Source organism: Papio anubis, chromosome 17 (assembly GCF_008728515.1).
Source record: "Papio anubis isolate 15944 chromosome 17, Panubis1.0, whole genome shotgun sequence".
Lineage (NCBI taxonomy): Eukaryota > Metazoa > Chordata > Mammalia > Primates > Cercopithecidae > Papio > Papio anubis.
The window spans coordinates 46,751,489-46,768,164 of record NC_044992.1 but is presented as its reverse complement, the minus strand read 5'-3'; the positions used below and the strand labels follow the sequence as shown (position 1 = coordinate 46,768,164).

Sequence of the window (16,676 nt, the reverse complement as noted above, 5' to 3'; positions counted from 1 at the left end):
GCAGAACCTGCTGCTGAATGCAGGAATGAATGATGCGATGGACAGAAGGGCATATCACAAGTGCCTGGTGCACTGCAGGTGCCCAGTGAGCTTCCCCTGACCTTGGCCTTTCTTAGTTTGGGAAGAATGAGTGGTACAGAATGCTAGCCTCAAGGAAACTTCTGGAAAAAAAGGAAGCCTAAGGTGAATGTCTCCCCTACCCTGACACTCAAATCTCTGGGCCCTTGCTGCTTCCCAAGAGAGCCACAGACAGCACTGACCGCAGCGGCAGGGTATTATTTCTTTATTAGGTGCCACTTCAAAGAACAGGGAATCCAGGTGGGTAGGGGCCACAGGGCACCAGGTACGCTGGCCCCTCACAGTCCAACCTTCTGAGCCCAGGCGAAGAAGATGCCCTTGACGTCATCTACACCTGTCTGAAGGTGGGCAGGCATGATGTAGGTGCGGAGGTCCCGGACCTCGTAGCCACTACGCACCAGGGCCTCCCTCACCTCCTCCTCAGACACTGGCACCACCATCAGCCTGGCCTCCCCAGCCAGGTACCACGACTCCTCCAGGGCCCCGATGAGGAGGAGGTGCCCCCCAGGCCTCAGCAGCGTGGTGATATGGTCCAGGGCCCGCTGGAAGCTGGCAAGATCTGGGCTCACAGCCTCCAAGCAGAAGGCAGAGACCAGGGTGTCGGCAGGCAGGGGCGCTGGGCTCCCAGTACCCAGGGGCTGGGGCTGGTGCACGTCGATGGGCAGGACCCGCTTCACCCTGGCTCGCAGCTGGCGCTCCTTCTCCTGCCAGGATTCCCTGTGCAGGGGGCACAAGGCAGGGCTCAAGGCTGTTCTACACTCAGACCTCTGTTGCCCCCACCAGCCACTCTATGGGAAGCCCCCTCCCCAGCCCTCACCCCCCAGTCCTTACCCCTTGCCCTCGATGAGGCAGGCATACTGGCTGTACATGCTCCAGTTGAAGGCTCCTGGCTCCTCCCGCAGCCAGCGCCCCAGCTCCTGGCGGTTGACCTCCAGGAAATCTGTCATGGTAATGTCTTCAAAGTGGCTGCAGGCGCTGAGCAGCTGGTACACGGTGGGGCCTGAACCAATGTCGATGAGGGTGCGTCCGGACACTTCACCTGGGCAGGTCAGAGGAAAAGGGTCCTAGTGCCAGGCCGGCCCAGGCAGCCCCTGCCTCCTCACCCCTCCCTCCTCTGCATTTCCCTGCTTCTCTCTAGTTCTTCCTTCTCCTCTGCAAGTGTGTCTCCATCTGGGAAAAGCATTGGCCCCAGAGTTAGACTGAACCCAGCTCCAACATGGACTGACTTCCCTTGGGAAGGGAACTTCACAGCTCTGAGACTCAGGTTTCACATCTAGAAAACTATACCTACTGGCCAGGCACGGTGGCTCACACCTGTAATCCCAGCACATTCGGAGGCCGAGGCAGGTGGATCACGAGGTCAGGAGTTCGAGACCAGCCTGACCAACATGGTGAATCCCCGTCTACTAAAAAAAATACAAAATTAGCTGGGTGTGGTGGTGCATGCCTGTAATTCTAGCTACTTGGGAGGCTGAGGCAGGAGAATTGCTTGAACCCAGTAGGTAGAAGTTGCAGGGAGCCAAGATCCGGCCACTGCACTCCAGCCTGGGGAACAAGAGCAAAACTCCGTCTCAAAAATAAAAATAAAGACAGGCTGGGCACAGTGGCTCACGCCTGTAATCCCAGGACTTTTGGAGGCCGAGGCGGGTGGATCACCTGAGATCGGGGGTTCGAGACCGACCTGACCAACATGGAGAAACCCCGTCTCTACTAAAAATACAAATAAATTAGCCAGGCATAGGGGTGCATGCCTGTAATCCCAGCTACCACGGAGGCTGAGGCAAGAGAATCGCTTGAACCCGCGAGGTGGAGGTTGCAGTGAGCCGAGATGGCGGCATTGCCCTCCAGCCTGGGCAATAAGAACGAAACTCTGTCTCTAAATAAATAAATAAATAAATAAATAAATAAACAAATAAACAAACTATACTTACCAGCCAGGCTCAGGGAGGAAATTCTGGCGATTTCTCGCCCCGTCCCACATCTGCCTCTATTTCCTCCTCTGCATCTCCACCTCAGTCTGTCCTGCATCCCCACCTTAGCTCTCAATTCTGAGCACTCTCCGCTCCCTCTCTCCACCTCTCTCACCTCTGCCCCTCTCCTAAGGGATGTTGCTCCTTTTTCTCTTCTGTTTGCACCTCTCAGCTATCTCTTTCTTGGTCCCCATCTGTCAGGCGCCTGGTCTGTCTCCTATTCCTTCTTTCTATCTCCCCGCGCCTGCTTTCACTCCCCGACGACCTCTTGTCCCTCGTGTCTCAGTTTCCCCCGCTCACCGGTGGCGAAGGTCTGTGCCAAGCAGCGCAGCTTCCACGGCCCGACGCCGTTCGGGTTGCACAGGTCCCCGCGAGGGGGCGCGTAGTTGTTGCGGAGGTAGGCGCGCGGCTCGAAGCGCTGGTAGGCCGAGGCCACCGCCGCCCGACCCGGGGCCGAGTCAGGGGCTGCGCCCGCAGCGGGAATCCGGTCTGCGCCGCTCATGCTGCTGCCGCTGTCCGCCCGGTGCCCCGCTCGCCTCGCGGCCCCTTTTTCTACCGCCCGACCCCCTCCCCGACCAGTCTGCTGTGGGGGCGGCAGCTGAGCGCCGAGCCGCCCGGGGCCACGTGCGCCGCATCCTCCCCACCCCATCCATCCATCTCCCTTAGTGTCCGGGCTGCAGACGCACCGGAGGTGAGGGGGGCGGCGGCGGCTGCAGCGGCAATCGGCCCCCGCACACCCCTCTCCGCACTTGCTCCCGCAGCCCTCACCCTCCGCCTCGCCTGCCCCCCTCCGAGTACCGCCTCTGCGCCCCCCTCCACCCTCAGTTCCTCACCCCCACAAGCTTTAGACCCCCTCACCCCAGCCGGCCCACCCCTCCCGTCCCTATTCTCCAGGCCTCCCGCAGCCATTCACCTCTTTTGACCGGCAGCCCGCCCCTTCTCTTTCCTGATTCGAGGGGGAGACTGGGGAATTAGGCCCTTTCCCCAGTTTCCCCCTCGCAGCGCCCTCCTCGACGAGGCCCCAGACCCCACCAGTCTTCCCTCCCTCCCAGACACCCGTCCCAGCACCCACCCTTCCCTTAGAACTGCCACCCAACTCCCCTTCCCCGCCCCTCCTCCAGGCCTCTCTTGTCCTTTCCTATGCCACCGGGCCCTCCAGCTCTCCCCCGCGCCACCCCGCCCCAGAAAGGACAGTCCGTTCCGGCCTCCGCTGTGGTCGCTCCGGGGGCCCCAGAGCAGGGCGCGGCACCGCCCGTCCGATGGCAGGCGCGATAGGGGAGGTGAGCTGTGCTAATGCACTTAGCGGGCGGAACAGCCGGGCCTCCCCTGCGGGCCCCGCGGGTTCCCAGCCGCTTATCTGGGGGGCTGCCGAGGACGGAAAGTTCGAGTTCGGGTTGTTCCCACCACGTCGGGAGCACCGGACCCAGGTGAGGGCAGAGGGCTTGGGCGGAGGAGAGGCAGGACGCATTCGCCGAGGGCCGCTAGGGCCACCAGGGGGCGCAGTCCGGGCCTTGGGGCCCAGCCGATTTGGGGTCCTGCGGATGCAGGGGCTCTGACCCCTCTCCTCTCGCAGCCCACACTCCAGCTTTGCTCCAAAGGAGCGGCCAGGTCAGGCCTGCAGTTCTGCTCAGCGCCCCAGGTCCTGGCTGTCAAAATGCCAGGGAGTCCCCACCTATCTCCCGGATGGGAAGCCAATTCTGCCTGTGGCATCTCCGTGGTCTCCCTGAAGACCCCTTCCTTCCCCTATGGATGAGTCCGGGACCCTTCTGCCCTGGGTAGGCCACCAGCCCAGCTCCTGCCACCGTGGGTTCCTGGACCCGCTTGATGCCGGCCTCGTCCATGTCCTCCCCTCCCGCTTGTCCCCAAGGGAAAGTCTCCTTGGGAGAGGCAGCCAGGTTGGGACATGAGTCACCACAACAGCTGCAGGGGTCACAGAGAGGAACCTGACCCCTAGCACCTCCAACCTTCCCTGGCTTCCAGGGCAGGGAGGGTGAGTCGAGACACAGCCGAGGATTGATTCTGCTTGGATTCAGAACTGAGAGGCAGGTTAGCTTTGAGGTCACTGACCCTGTTCACACCCTGAGGCAAAGCCAAGGACAGTCCTGGCACCAGCCCCTCTATATTCTCCACGAGACATCGTTGAAACAAACTCTGGATGCCAGCTGGCTTGCTGGGTACCACCCAGTGCCAGGGGGCTGAACACAGAAGCCAGGACTGGGCATGGGTCAGGGTACGGGAAGGAGACTGGAGACAGCACTCTGTTTATAGTTCTGTCCTGGCCTCCCCACCCCAAGTATGGGGCGTACTCATTAGCTCTGCCATATTTAGCTCAGATGCAGAGCCTGGTCCCAGAAGTGGGCACTGGGGGGACACCCATGGGCCAGCCCTGACAACCACAAGGAAAGAGACGCAACTCTGGCACATGATTGAGCATTTATTGCGGCACTAACAGAAGGTGCTGGGGGCCCCACCATCCTTGCCTCTGCCCTCTTCACCTCCCCCTCCCTCCCAGCTTCTTCTGCCTAGAGCATTCCAGATTCCCCTCACATTTTCCTGGATCAGGGCCACTCCTCCCAGGCACCTCTTGCCCTCACCAGTATCTTTTGTCCCTTCTCCTGGGGCTGAGGGTCCTCAGCTGTGCTGGCCCCCAACTCTCCACCCTTAGTGCCCACCGTCTCTGCCACCCTCCCTTTGGGAACTCAGGGGGCTCAGGCATCCTGGCCTCTGGCTCCCTCCTCCCCTAACCCCCAACTCTGGGCAAACTACAAAGCAGCCATGGCCAGCAGCTCCCCTCCACAGTCCTAGCCAGGAAGGGCCCAGCCCAGGGCGGGCACAGCGGAGCCCAAGTCACAGTCCCTCTCAGCCTCTCTGTGCTTCCTGGGACATGGAGCGGGACAGGGAGCGACGAAGGGCACCAGGCTTGCTGACAGGCACCACAGGGGGCAGCTGCTTGGTGATCTCAGCCACCTCCTGGCGGTCCACACACTGGCCACCCAGGGCTGTCTCCAGCGCCAGCAGCTCCTGCAGCTGGATTGGGGTGTCCTCCCGCTCCTCCTTGGTGGCGCCCATCTTGGCAGGGGTGAAGATGGGCAGTGGCAGTACCCGCTGGTAGGGCAGCTGGTACTCCTGCAGCCCACGGCCGAGGATGCCCATCCGCATCACCAGCCAGGGCGAGCGCTGCACCAGCGCCTGGCACTGCCCCTGCTGGTGGTAGGTCTCATGTCTCTGGGTGTCCTCCTCATGCAGGGAGCAGCTAGGGAGAGGGGAGGGGCAGTGAGTTCTTGGGAGCTGTTGCTCTCCGGGAACAGGCTGGGTGGGGGGCTCCCCAGGGCTGCTGGGACCTGGGAGCGGGAGGGGTGGTTCCCCTTTGCTCTTCCCATGGGGCATTCTTCCTTCCCCCACCCCCAGAAATTTCTCCAGGGCTTCATGCTCTGGCCTCAGGGCTCAGTGAGGGTGCTTTGGAGAAGCAGAGGCAGGACTCTGGCAGACCCACACTCACCCCTCCTCAGGCCGTGTGGACAGTGTCAGATCCTTCCATTCTGCCCAGAAGGCCTCCCGGCGCTCACAGTTCTCCTCGGACACCTCGCAGCTCAGCTCTGAGGTAGCCATGATCACTCCTCACTCCCTCTCCCCTCCCAGGCCCTTTAAATAGCCCCCTCCTCCCCCTTCTCCAGGGGCTATTTTCGGCCCCTCTGGTGTCAGATGCTATAAGCAGAGCCAAGACTCACTAATGGGGGGACGCTGCACCCAGGGCAGGGGTTAGGGTACCTGGACGCTGGCTGCTCCCTGGTCAGAGGTCTGGGGTCCAGGGCCCTATGCCTCCAGGTGCCTGACATTACTCAGACACCGTCTCAGGCCAGCCACATGCCCAGCCTCATGCCTCCCTGGCACTTGCCCTCTGCCCCACCCACTCCCCTTTGCAGGGAGGACAGCAGCTTGTCTGTAAACAGAACAGGACCAGCAGGAACTGATGCCCCCTCTGGGCTCTGTACCAGGGCTGCCAGGTCCTGCCCTGGCTGTGCTCTCCTCTGCCTGGGCTCAAGGGCACATCCCCAGAAGGGACAGTGCAACCACGTCCTCAGGCGCCTGCACCGAAGGCCTAGTGCCTCGTCCCCAGTCACCCTCACCACACCAGCAGGGGCACAGGAAGTCAATTCCATACCTGGGAACCTGGCGCATAAGCTTTGGTCAAGTGTTTTCCTTCCCCACAGCTGGTGGTCAGATAAGTGATCTTAGGAGACAGGACAGTAGGGGTGAAGGGGGCCTCCAGTTCTACCCCAACACCCTGTGTTGGGTGAAATGGAAATCCAGGGGCTCTGATGGATGACAGAAGGCCTGGCTCCAGCTCCAGATCAGCCATAAATAGCCTGTGTGACCATGTGTCAGTTCCTGCCCCTCTCTGGGCCCCTTTCCCCACTTTCTGGCCACTACAAGAGGACCAGAAGACCTCTGGAGCCTGCCAGCTCTGATGTGCTACCTGGGAGGGGACTGGCTCTCCTTCATGGGGAGCAGGGGAGACAGATGGCTGTGGGGACAGTCCAGCACCCCAGGAGTGGCAACTCATGGTCCAAGAAGCTGGCACACAGGTGGTAGGCGTGGGGGGATAAGTGAGAACATTGCCGAGTGGACAAAGCAAAGGGCAGCAGGAGAGGCAGTGACAGGGGCTGAGCTCAGGACCCCGTGGGGACAGCAGAGTACCCAGGAGCAGGTAAGGCCCATGGGCACCCACCTGGGTGCAGAATTGCAGACTACTGATTACTGAGCACTGTGCCCGGTTCTTCGTATCTTTTAATCTCATAACAACCCTGTGACATCAGTCACATTTTCATAAAGTAGGAAGCAGAAGCTGAGAGAGGTAGATTCGCCCAGGGTCACACACCTAGGCAGGACCAAGACAGGATCCACCTGGCTCTGAAGAAGCTGGCTCTGCTGGAAGCCTGCGTGCAGGCAGGCAAGGGGGCAGCCAGCCAGGAGGGAGGCGGAGGGCAGTGGCCTGGCCCCACCCTGCGATCCCGGCTCCAGGCTGCCCCTGGTGTGAGTGCGGTGGGGGGAGAGGCAATGGGTGAGTGGCGTCTGGGAGGTCCGGGGCTCCAGGTGGCTGGGATCCCAGAGATGCCTCAGTGACCCTGAAGCTCAGGCCCCACCTTCAGGCCACACAGTCAAGGTTGCTGTGAGCACTGCCAGGTGCCCATACCCCCACCTCCATTCCTGGACTAGAGACTTTAACTTGCCCAGCTGAGGCCTGGCAGGGGGCGGGGCATTTTTTCTGACCAGTCATCTGCTCAGTTGAACAGGTCAGGAAAGGGGGGGCATGTTCCAGGAACTGGCTCCCCAGGCTCCGCCCTCCTGTGAGCCCAGGAGAGGTTGTGTGAGGGGTCTCCCCCTTCATCCAAGCTGCTGCCTGCCTTCCTCTTCCCTCAAGAGGCAAGGCAGCGGGAGGGGCTGGAATTGGTTTTTTTTTTTTTTTTGAGTCCATATTTTTAATTGGCTTAAATTACAAAGGTCCCCCAGGAGGCCCTGGGAGGAGGGGGACAGCCTGGGAGAGGCAGAGATTCATGGCCAGCAGCTCACTCCCACCTGCCACCCACTCCCCAACAAGGGTCCCAGACTCTTTCAATAATCCTAAAAAAACCCACGAGAGCGCAAGGCAGATGAAGAACCCCTTCATCTTCACACGGGTGACAGCCTAGCCTGCCCTGCCCTGCCCCCGCGCTGGCCCTCCCTAGCCAAGTCAGGCGCCCAGCCCAGACCCTGCCCTGGCAAGGCAGGGGACAGCAATCTACTCCTCCAGGAGGCAGGGCGCCATGTAAACATCAGCAGGCCAGACCCCACTTTCTCCAGCCAGGGGAGCCCCAGAGTCCAGTGCTCCACCCCACAGCCTGCTCAGACAGTCGACTCCAGGCACTGCATGGCTCGGTGGAGGGTGACAACCTGGGGCCAGCGGAAGCCCAACTGGCCCCCTTTCTGGCTCTGGAAGTGGTGGCGACAGGACCCTGGCCCGCAGGGTGGGTGGGGCACAGTCACGCCCTAGCCCCTAGTTCGCTGATGCGCTGTCGCAGGTGAAAGGCAAATTCAAACATGGTGGCCGCGAGGCTCTGGTGGATGAGGTACCGGGGCAGGCGGCCCTGGGGGAAGGCAGGCAGAAGTCACTTGACGGCTTGCCCTCAGCAGGGTCTCCCCTTGCAGCTGGCACCAGCAGGGGGGCTCTGGGTCAGAATGCAGGTGCAGCTCTGGAATCCAGCCTGGGCCGCCCTCTCCCACTCACCCCTGGCGGGAAGAACATGCTGGGCCTGGCTCTTGGCACCAGCCACACAAACAGACCAGGGTGGGGTGGGGCTGGGCTGGGATGGCTGCCAGCCACCCCTCCTCAGGGCCTCAGGACTCAGAGGTAAGAAGTGGGGGCACATGCCCTACAGCAATCCAGGGCTAAGAGACCGTCTGGACCCTGACCCGAGTTTTCAAGTAAGAAAGGAGCTGACACAGGGGAGGCCCAGGCATGGCAGAGAGCTCCCAAGGTCACGCAGCAACCAAGGCAGCAGCAGGGTCCCCTCTACTCCACGGAACCCACCTGGCAGCCCCCCAGCACCCCACCTTGAGATCTGTATTAAGAATCCAGACAAAGGTGCAGACATGGGGGTTACTGGCCGACTTGAGCACGACGAAGCCCCCGGGGCCATTCTCTCCCCTATGGAAAGAGGCGTCATTGGGGGGACTTTTGGAACAGAGTGAGGCCCTGACACCCCCCAGCAGCCCCCACCATTCACCCTCCATTCTTGGCCCAGCTGGGACTGGGCTGGAAGCAGAAAGGCAGAGCTACCCTGTCTGAACAAGGCTTAGCACAGGTGTCCCAGGGGCTGAGAATCGGCCCTCCACCCCCACCCACTCTGTGATGCTTGAATCCTCCAACAGCCTGTTAGTGCTTGCACACCCCCAGGGGCAGGGAGCTCACCACCTTCCCAGCCCTCATCCACTCTGTCCACAGATTCCAGGTCAGCCCTGCTATGGCAGAGTAAGCTGGGCTGGCACTTCTTACCCCTTCCCTTTCAGGAGGGGACACCTGCTCAGGAGGAGACTAAGCCTGGGAGGCACAGTTCACATCCCATCACCATTTCATTCTCCCTCAGCTCCACTAAGCATGCCTGAGCCCACTCCGCAGATAAGGAAGTTGGCATCCAGAGAGGAAGTAAGCTTGCCCTGCACCCAGCAAGTCTGTCCAGTGCCCAAAGCAGAGCCTGGCACCCTATCCAAAGAACAGTGCTCCTGCTGGAACCCAGGAGGAGATGGGGAAGAGTGGGGTCTATGGGAGGGGGCCACCCACAGCACCACAGCCTAAGACTAGACAAAAGGGAAGACTTCAGAAGCCCAGGCACAGATGCGGGAAGACCATAATCCCTTTATCTTTGGGGGACTCCTGAGCCACTCCAAAGAAAGGTGAGGGAGTGAGGACAGGGTGAGGGGGACGAAAGGGGACCCAAGTCTCCAGGCAGGAAGATGAAACCCAGAGCATAGAGCGTCCTGCTCAGGTCAATCAGCCCAGGGTGAGCACATGACTCTCAGGCCCCTTCCCTGCACGGGTCCCCATCCATGGCCAGCCACCGCTGCATGTCCCCTCCACCCCTCCAGGTGGCTTGGTTCCAGCTGTCCACCACCCCCCACCTCCACAGACAGAGCAGCAAGATTAGCAGGATTAGTGGCCGGGAGGAGCAGAGCCCAGCGGGACAGGAAACAGGAACGCAGCCTCAGCAGGGGAAGTGCCCAGCTGTACATGCTGTACCCTGTGCTGCTCAATGCTCCCAGGGGAGGGGCTGGCAGGGGTGACCCCAGGCAAAGTGAGGCTCACCGGACATATTTGTGCGTCGGGGGCTTGGCACTGTGTGCGGTGGCGATCCCTGATGACAAGTATCGGTCCCTGCGCCGCTCAATGCGCCGGACATTCACAAAGTCCCTGCGGGAGGGAGGGTTAGTTCAGGGGACAATGACCCAAGGCCAAAGTGCAGAAGGCCTGGCTGAGAGGAGGGGGCCCGGCAGGGACTCACCTTGGGGAGACCACGCCGCCCGCAGCCCCTGCAGACACGTCATAGGAGATGAGGGTGTTGTCTTCCACTCGCTGCAGGATCTGAGGGCCATCAACGGAGACTTTTGGAACAGGTGGCCCCAGGAAAACCCCAGGGATGGGAACTCCCCAGGCCAGCCTCCTCTGCCCGGACCCTTTACTAAGAGCTATCGCCATCCGCAGGCCCTGGGCAGCACCTGATGAGCACTCCTTCTGCCCTCCTCCCAACCCTCTCGAGCAGGCACTGTTACCATTACACCCACTGTACACATGGGGCAGCTGAGGCGCAGAGTGCTTCAGTGATCCCACTGGGGCATGGCTGTGCCCCAATCTGTGCCTTAAGAGGCAGCCAGGCTGGGCTCACCTGGCAGGCGGTCACTGTCTTGTTCCACAGCACCATCCTCTCGGGCTGCAGGATCACCTCCTGGTACACGAGCTCCGCAGGGCAGGGCAGGAAGGTCTGGGACAGGGCGGCAGAGGGCTGGGTGGTGCCAGATGGGCTCGGGCAGACCGATCCTTCCCTCTTGGTGGGCACCCACCAGAGGACCCCTCAGCCCCTTCCTAGAGCCTCCTGTGCTGTCTGGGGCTCCAGGACACCCGCTCCCCTCACTCACCTTCAGGATGAACGTCTTGCCGTGAAAGGGAACTTCAATGGTATACACGGTGTCCCCATATTCCTGTGGCAGGGATAGAAGGTGGCAGGGAGGAGAGTGGAGGCAGGGGGTGGGCTGGTGGCACAGAAATGGGTGACAGGCAGGGCAGGTTTTTAACAGCACAGGGTGGAAAACTCCAGGAGTCTGGGGCTACCTGAGCAGTTGTTACAAAACAGCAGCTCTAACAAACCTACAGCACTGGCGGGAGAGAGGCTTTTGATGCTGAGTTAAAAGACGGGGGCACAGCTGCCGCTGCAACCACGAAAAGCCATGTCTCCAGGCCAATGGGGCTGCCACAGGAACTGGCCAGGGAGAGGGTCTGGGGCATGTTTCCCTCTGTTTTCCAAGCTCTCTACGATCTTTGTAGATAACGTTGTTTTGATCATGAAATGAAACAACGGACGCAGAGCAGAAGCCTGGCTTCCCCTTCAAAGCCTGGAGCCAAGGGGGCAGAACAGCAGGGAAGTAAAGACAGGGTGGTGCCGGGAAGAGGGGGCCGAGGGGGGTGGGGGAAACGTCCAATCCAGTTCGGCCTCCTGCCGACCCGAGGGCCCAGCTCCCTCTCTTGGGGCAGGAATATGGCTCCAACCCATGTAATCCTTGGGTTTCCTCCTGAGGCCTCAGAAAAGGGAACAGAAACTCCTAACACGCGTGGGAAGGTCAGGTGGGAGAGGGCTTCTTACATTATTCTTCTCAAACTTCCAGTTCTCTTCCTGGGCCAAGATCTGGTCCACCACTGCTGTGGCCTCCTTCCCCTGGCGGATGTACTCCCGCTCCTGGACGGAAGCAGAAGGCAGCGAGGGGTCAGCCTGGGGCCTACAACTCCCCATGTTCGTGGCCTGTTCTCTCTCTAGACATACCACATGCTTCCCAGAGGGGCCTGGCCCAGTCACATGTGGGGGATCTGGGCTGGTCTCCCTGGGCCCTGCAGGCCTGTGGCTGCTCCTCCTGTGCGCCCAACCATGAGGCAGACCTGGGGGGCTGGACTGGTGGAGGGGCATTCAGATGGGCATTGCCCGAGGTTCAGCCTCTACTGGGAAACTCCTGCCCACCCCGGCTGACCCCTGCACTAGCCCTCCTCCAGGCGCCCATTCCAAGGGCAGGGGTTGGGGATAGGCAGGCAAATACCTGAGCAGAGAAACTTTTCTTTCCAGCAACTTCTTCATCTGATTCATTGTCAGACCCTGCAGAAAACAGGCACAGATGACAATGGCAAGGGGTGGGGAGAGTGTGGGGAGGTAGTGGGATTCGGGTATGTGAGTGCAAGGATGTGGGGGATAAAAGTGTGTGGGAGAGGGTTGTTGGCTTTCCCCAGGGAGCCTGATAGAAGGAATAGAAAGAACAGACCCAGCCTACCCCATTCCTCACAAGGCCCCTCCCTGAAAGCAGTTCCCCCACACACCAGCCCTCACCTGCAAAGGATTCTGGGGGTGAATAGAACTGTCCCTCGGACAGAGCACCGGAGAACAGCAGGGGTCCACGGGCAACAGCAGCCTGGGCGGCAAGATACCCTGGAGGAGCAGACATGGGCCGCCACAGTCCCAGACTGAGCACAGTAACACCCTAGCAGCCTGGGGTACCAACAGCCAAGCTCCCCCTCAGGTTACTGGAGGCTGCTCAGAGGTGGCAAGATGCTTCAGACTGACTGTCATGCCCGCAACTCCCCTCCCTTGGGGCTGGGGCAACCCTCGCTGCACCCCCCTACCCATGAGCCCTCACATCGTTCCTCTTCGGCTTCCTGGGGTAGGACTTTGAAGTCAAGGAACCAGGTCTCCAACCAGGCGAGGACGAAGGAGACGATGGGGAGCAGGTAGCCAAATGCCCCTTTGCTGAGCAGCTGTGGAGGGAGGGGGCTGAGCTCCATGGCAGGGGTCACCCCAAACCCAGAGCCCTCTCCTGTGGCTACCGACTCTAGCCAGCCAAACTGGCATATACCCCATTCCTGGTACCAGCTGCTTGGGAACCTTCTCAAGTCTGCAGCAGGATAAACTGGGATTAGGCTGGAGGAATAACTTTCTGATTCTTGGAGCTTCAGGGGGCTAAGTCAGGGAAGGATGATTCCTTAGAGATACCAAAGCACAGGATTCCCTCTCCCCCTAATCCGGACAACAGGGACAGACACCCCAAATTAGAGAAATGCTCCTCTCTAGAAGCATACCACTGAGGTCTGATGCCCACCAGACTGGCCAGACCCTGAGCCACTGACCTCAGAGAGGATGACCTTGACAATGAGGAATGCACTGGACACCAGCGTCGTGACCTGCCCAGGGGAGGGAAGGAGGAAGGGGAAGGCAGAGGCTGGGAAGTGAGTCCTCCTCCATCCCATCCCTTCCACCAGCCCTTCCAGGGCCCAGGAGCTGCCAGGGAAGTGGCATCTTACCGCAATCACCCACCAGTGCTGGAGCCGCAGCACGGCATAGCCCAGGAGCAGTCCAGAGAAGCGGAAGAAGGCCAGGACCTGGTGGGATGGGAGCCAGGCTATCACAGGAAGCTAATGCCCCCCACCGTGCTGCAGGCTGACCTCCCCTCTGGTCCTGCCCCCACATTCCCTCCCTATGGGCATGCACACCTCAGGGGACAACGACTGAGTCAGCATTTCTCTGGGACAATTTGGATGTAACCTTGGACAGGGGTCTTATCTTCCCTCTCCCACCTGGGGCTCTCTGACGGGGGCTTTGTGGAGGAAAGGTTATTTATTTATTTATTTATTTTGAGACAGAGTCTCACTCTGTTGCCCAGGCTGGAAAGCGGTGGCACAATCTTGGCTCACTGCAACCTCCGCCTCCCGAGTTCAAGTGATTCTCCTGCCTCAGCCTCCCAAGTAACTGGGATTATAGGCGCGCACCACCACGCCCAGCTAATTTTTTGTATTTTTAGTAGAGATGGGGTTTCACCAGGAGCTGGTTTCAAACTCCTAACCTCAAGTGATCCACCCACCCCGGCCTCCCAAAGTGCTAGGATAACACGCATGAGCCACCGTGCCCGGCCTTGTGGAAAAAAGGTTTTAACGACTGATGGCTCCCAAAGGATGGGAGCTGAATCTCTGATCAGACTGGATATATGCTGCAGAAAGAGAACCCAGCGGAAGTCATTTCCCTGCTCCCTCTCTGCCTCCAGGGTCCCTGGGATCTCCCAAGGCCACTCACGAAGATGTCGAAGAAGGAAGTTTTGAAGTTGTACTGGATGATCTCCTGCTCCAAGTTCTTGCGGATGCCTGTGTTGGTCTGTGAGAGGGAGATAGGAAGAGCTCTGCAGGTAGAAGCAAGGGCCTGGGGCTGCCCCTCACCTCCCAGAAGTGGCAAGAGGTAGGGGAAGGAGGAACCTGGAGGGGAGGCCGTTAGTGCTAAGCCACCACCAGGGGGCCCCAGAAGCACCAAGGGAGCTCAGCGCAAGGCCAGAGACCTCAGACACTCCCCTAAGGATCCAGGCCACCCTGATAGGCAGGGCTAGCTTCCAGCACCCTGCCCAGGAAGGGGCAGGCTGGGAGGCTTGGGGGCTGTGCAGGGGAGGCAATGCGCCCTACACAGGGCCAGCAGAAGGGCGCCGGAAGCCCACCTCTGACGGAATTCCATCTCCCTCCCGGCACTGCAGTGCTCCATCTTCCCAGCCAAATAATCCATCTGAGCTGATGGGGGCTGGGGGTGGGCAGTGGTGTCAGACAGAGCCTCAGGTAGCAAATCAATTGATTAGGTTTATGCTTAATTGATTAGGTTTATGGGCAAAATCCATCACGCTGCTGGAGAGGGTGGAGACAGAGTGGATGTGTCCTTGCCCCTGTCCCTACCCTAGTCAGCCAGACATTTTCACCAGGACCCCTGAGGCCTTGGCCCCGACTCCAATGTCCAGAGGTCTGAGGGAACTGGACGGACAGCAGGCCAGACTCTGGCCTGACTCCTTGGAAGGACAGGGGTGACAGGCCTAGGCTTCTTCAGCCACCTTGGAGAAGAGAGGACACAGGAGGACTCTGGGCGATGGAGCCCAGGAACCCTGGAGAGGAAGACCCCTCACAACTGCCTAGACCGGGGCTTCTGCTCTCCAGCAGGGCAGCCAAATCTGGCAGGGGGAGGCTTGTTAAAGATACAGATGCTCCCCCACTGAGCACACAGCCCCACCATGTGCCTCTCTACCTCAAGCCCACCCCAGCCCCATGAAATCTGATGCCGCCTCTCCTCTGGCTGCTGATGAGGCCTCCAGGCCTGCCACCTACCCACCCCACCCAACCCACACCACCCAACACTCCTCTTGCTCCTCAGACTCTGTCCTGGGCTCTGCAGCCCCTTCCACCCTCAGTCACTGGGCCTCAGAGCTCTGTCCTCCTTCCTCTTCTCTCCAGCCTGGGCACCCACTGGTGCTGACTGATCAGGACTCGGGAGAGCCAAGTCTCAGCCCCTGCTTTGCCGCTCTCTGGCTCCAAATCCCCTGCTCAGCACGACCCTACTGAGGTCCTTATAACCACTGGGCAACACAGACACAGTCTGTCAGCGAACTAAAAATATATATGCTCCCAAATATAAAACTAAAACTACAAGACTGAAAATCAATACAATATTAAATGTCTGCCAAGGGAAACATCATGCGCACTCTACTAATTGTTCAATGCAGGATTCTGAAATGTTTCATGACATCTGAAAACAATTAGTAAGTTAGACCTTCTCACTTTGCAATATTCCCAGGTATGCATGAGGACTGCAGAGCAATCGCAGCCAACACAGCCAAATAACTTCAAAGGCACAATTACAGAGGTCAGGCACAGTGGCTCATGCCTCTAATCCCAGCACTGTGAGAAGCCAAGATGGGAGGATCACTTGAGCCCAGCAGTTTGAGACCAGCTTAAGCAACATAGTGGGACTCTACCTCTACCAAAAAAAAATAGCCACACGTGGTGGTGCACCTGTGGTCCCAGCTACTGGGGAGGCTGAGGTGGGAGGAACCTTTGAACCTAGGAGTCGGAGGCTACAGTGAGCTGTGATCACACCACTGCACTCCAGCCTGGCCAACAGAGAGAGACCCTGTCTCAAAACAAAAAAACAAAACAAAAGTAAACTTATCAAAATCTTTTCAGCTCTTCTTGGGTAAGGAAACATGTATTCAATGAAGGATGCAGGTAAGTTTTAGTGTTTGCTTTGATGTCGGATGGGACCTTGAAAAGGAAGTCTGCCAAAGACCTCAGAAGCTCTGCAGGAGGCCCTGAGCCTGCTGGGCCACAGCTTTTTCATGGGTAAGATGGCCCCTAGGGCCATCCATGGCCGTGGCTCCAGCTCACTGAAGGTGCCAGCTCATCTCCAGGGCACAATGGACAGTCACCCTCAGAGCCCTGTGGCTCAACATGCCCAGCATCAAACTTATTTTCTTTGCCCCGAGCTGGCCCCTTCTCCGAGCTCATCACCTCTATTAACAAGACATTGTTTTCTTGTCACATAAGCTTGAGACCTGGAGGAAGGGCCCTGCCATCCAGAACTCTGATGGGGAGCCCACGCTGCAGAAGGAAAACAAGGGGAGGACTCGTGGGGCCGAGTCCCTTGCTGAGGTCATCGGGTCAATTCCGAGGAGGAGCTGGGACAGAACTGAGCCTGGAGTGCCCAGCTTCCAGAGCTCCTGCTTCTGTGGGCTTGGCCCTGCCCGGAGACCAGATCAGGCCACTACCAACTAGACTGTGTTCCCGAGGGTGGGCCAAGCACTATGTGGGGTGGGGGTGGGGCAGCTCTGGTCTCCAGGCTGCCCAGCAGCATCTTATTAGAGCCACTGGGAACTGGGAGTTTTTCCTGTTTTGCTTCCCACTCTGCCCTCTGCTTTTATTTATTTATTTATTTATTTATTTATTTATTTATTTGAGTCAGGGTCTCAGTCTGTCACCCAGGCTGGAATGCAGTGGTGCAATCATGGCTCACTGCAGCCTCAGACTTCTGGGCTCAAGCGATCCTC

General features: G+C 59.3%; 3 protein-coding genes across 9 annotated transcripts in view; all 3 read right to left on the bottom strand.

The window, feature by feature from the left end:
• Nucleotides 1-261: 261 nt before the first annotated feature.
• PNMT (phenylethanolamine N-methyltransferase) lies at nt 262-2,867 on the bottom strand. Of its 2 annotated transcripts, XM_009190502.2 has the most exons (4): nt 2,349-2,867; nt 910-1,117; nt 492-795; nt 262-416 (listed from the first exon to the last, which is right to left on the bottom strand). In XM_009190502.2, exons 1-4 carry the CDS (start codon nt 2,695-2,697, stop codon nt 357-359), a joined length of 921 nt encoding a protein of 306 aa, XP_009188766.2. In that variant the 5' UTR covers nt 2,698-2,867; the 3' UTR covers nt 262-356. The 2 variants fall into 2 exon arrangements, with proteins under 2 accessions (XP_009188766.2, XP_003912985.2); XM_003912936.3 differs by having other exon boundaries at nt 262-795.
• A 1,595-nt stretch (nt 2,868-4,462) lies between these two features.
• Nucleotides 4,463-8,043, bottom strand: TCAP (titin-cap). The gene is made up of 2 exons (XM_003912939.5): nt 5,548-8,043; nt 4,463-5,301 (listed from the first exon to the last, which is right to left on the bottom strand). Exons 1-2 carry the CDS (start codon nt 5,655-5,657, stop codon nt 4,908-4,910), a joined length of 504 nt encoding a protein of 167 aa, XP_003912988.1. The 5' UTR covers nt 5,658-8,043; the 3' UTR covers nt 4,463-4,907.
• The window catches only part of STARD3 (StAR related lipid transfer domain containing 3), a 26,996-nt gene continuing 17,139 nt past the window's right edge, over nt 6,820-16,676 (bottom strand). For 3 of the 6 annotated variants that reach the window (XM_031657071.1, XM_031657075.1, XM_031657072.1), the window contains 13 exons: nt 13,901-13,978; nt 13,135-13,212; nt 12,961-13,014; nt 12,474-12,591; nt 12,167-12,265; nt 11,883-11,938; nt 11,438-11,530; nt 10,716-10,829; nt 10,466-10,561; nt 10,085-10,164; nt 9,889-9,993; nt 8,617-8,733; nt 6,820-8,173 (listed from right to left, as the gene is read on the bottom strand). In XM_031657071.1, the coding sequence (XP_031512931.1) occupies nt 8,083-8,173; nt 8,617-8,733; nt 9,889-9,993; nt 10,085-10,164; nt 10,466-10,561; nt 10,716-10,829; nt 11,438-11,530; nt 11,883-11,938; nt 12,167-12,265; nt 12,474-12,591; nt 12,961-13,014; nt 13,135-13,212; nt 13,901-13,978 (1,179 nt within the window). In that variant the 3' untranslated portion in view covers nt 6,820-8,082. The remainder of the gene's footprint in view (nt 8,174-8,616; nt 8,734-9,888; nt 9,994-10,084; nt 10,165-10,465; nt 10,562-10,715; nt 10,830-11,437; nt 11,531-11,882; nt 11,939-12,166; nt 12,266-12,473; nt 12,592-12,960; nt 13,015-13,134; nt 13,213-13,900; nt 13,979-16,676) is intronic. The other 3 variants (XM_031657073.1, XM_031657074.1, XM_021928301.2) reach the window with 3 other exon arrangements.

Bases quoted from the DNA above. Each gene is read 5' to 3' on its own strand.
- PNMT (XM_003912936.3), bottom strand. From the start codon at position 2,697: ATGGGGTGGGGAGGATGCGGCGCACGTGGCCCCGGGCGGCTCGGCGCT. The intron at 1,118-2,348 runs GTGAGCGGGGGA...TGACCTGCCCAG, and splicing joins GGCACAGACCTTCGCCACCG to GTGAAGTGTCCGGACGCACC. The intron at 796-909 runs GTAAGGACTGGG...CCCCCTGCACAG, and splicing joins TGCCTCATCGAGGGCAAGGG to GGAATCCTGGCAGGAGAAGG.
- TCAP (XM_003912939.5), bottom strand. From the start codon at position 5,657: ATGGCTACCTCAGAGCTGAGCTGCGAGGTGTCCGAGGAGAACTGTGAG. The intron at 5,302-5,547 runs GTGAGTGTGGGT...CCCTCTCCCTAG, and splicing joins TCCACACGGCCTGAGGAGGG to CTGCTCCCTGCATGAGGAGG.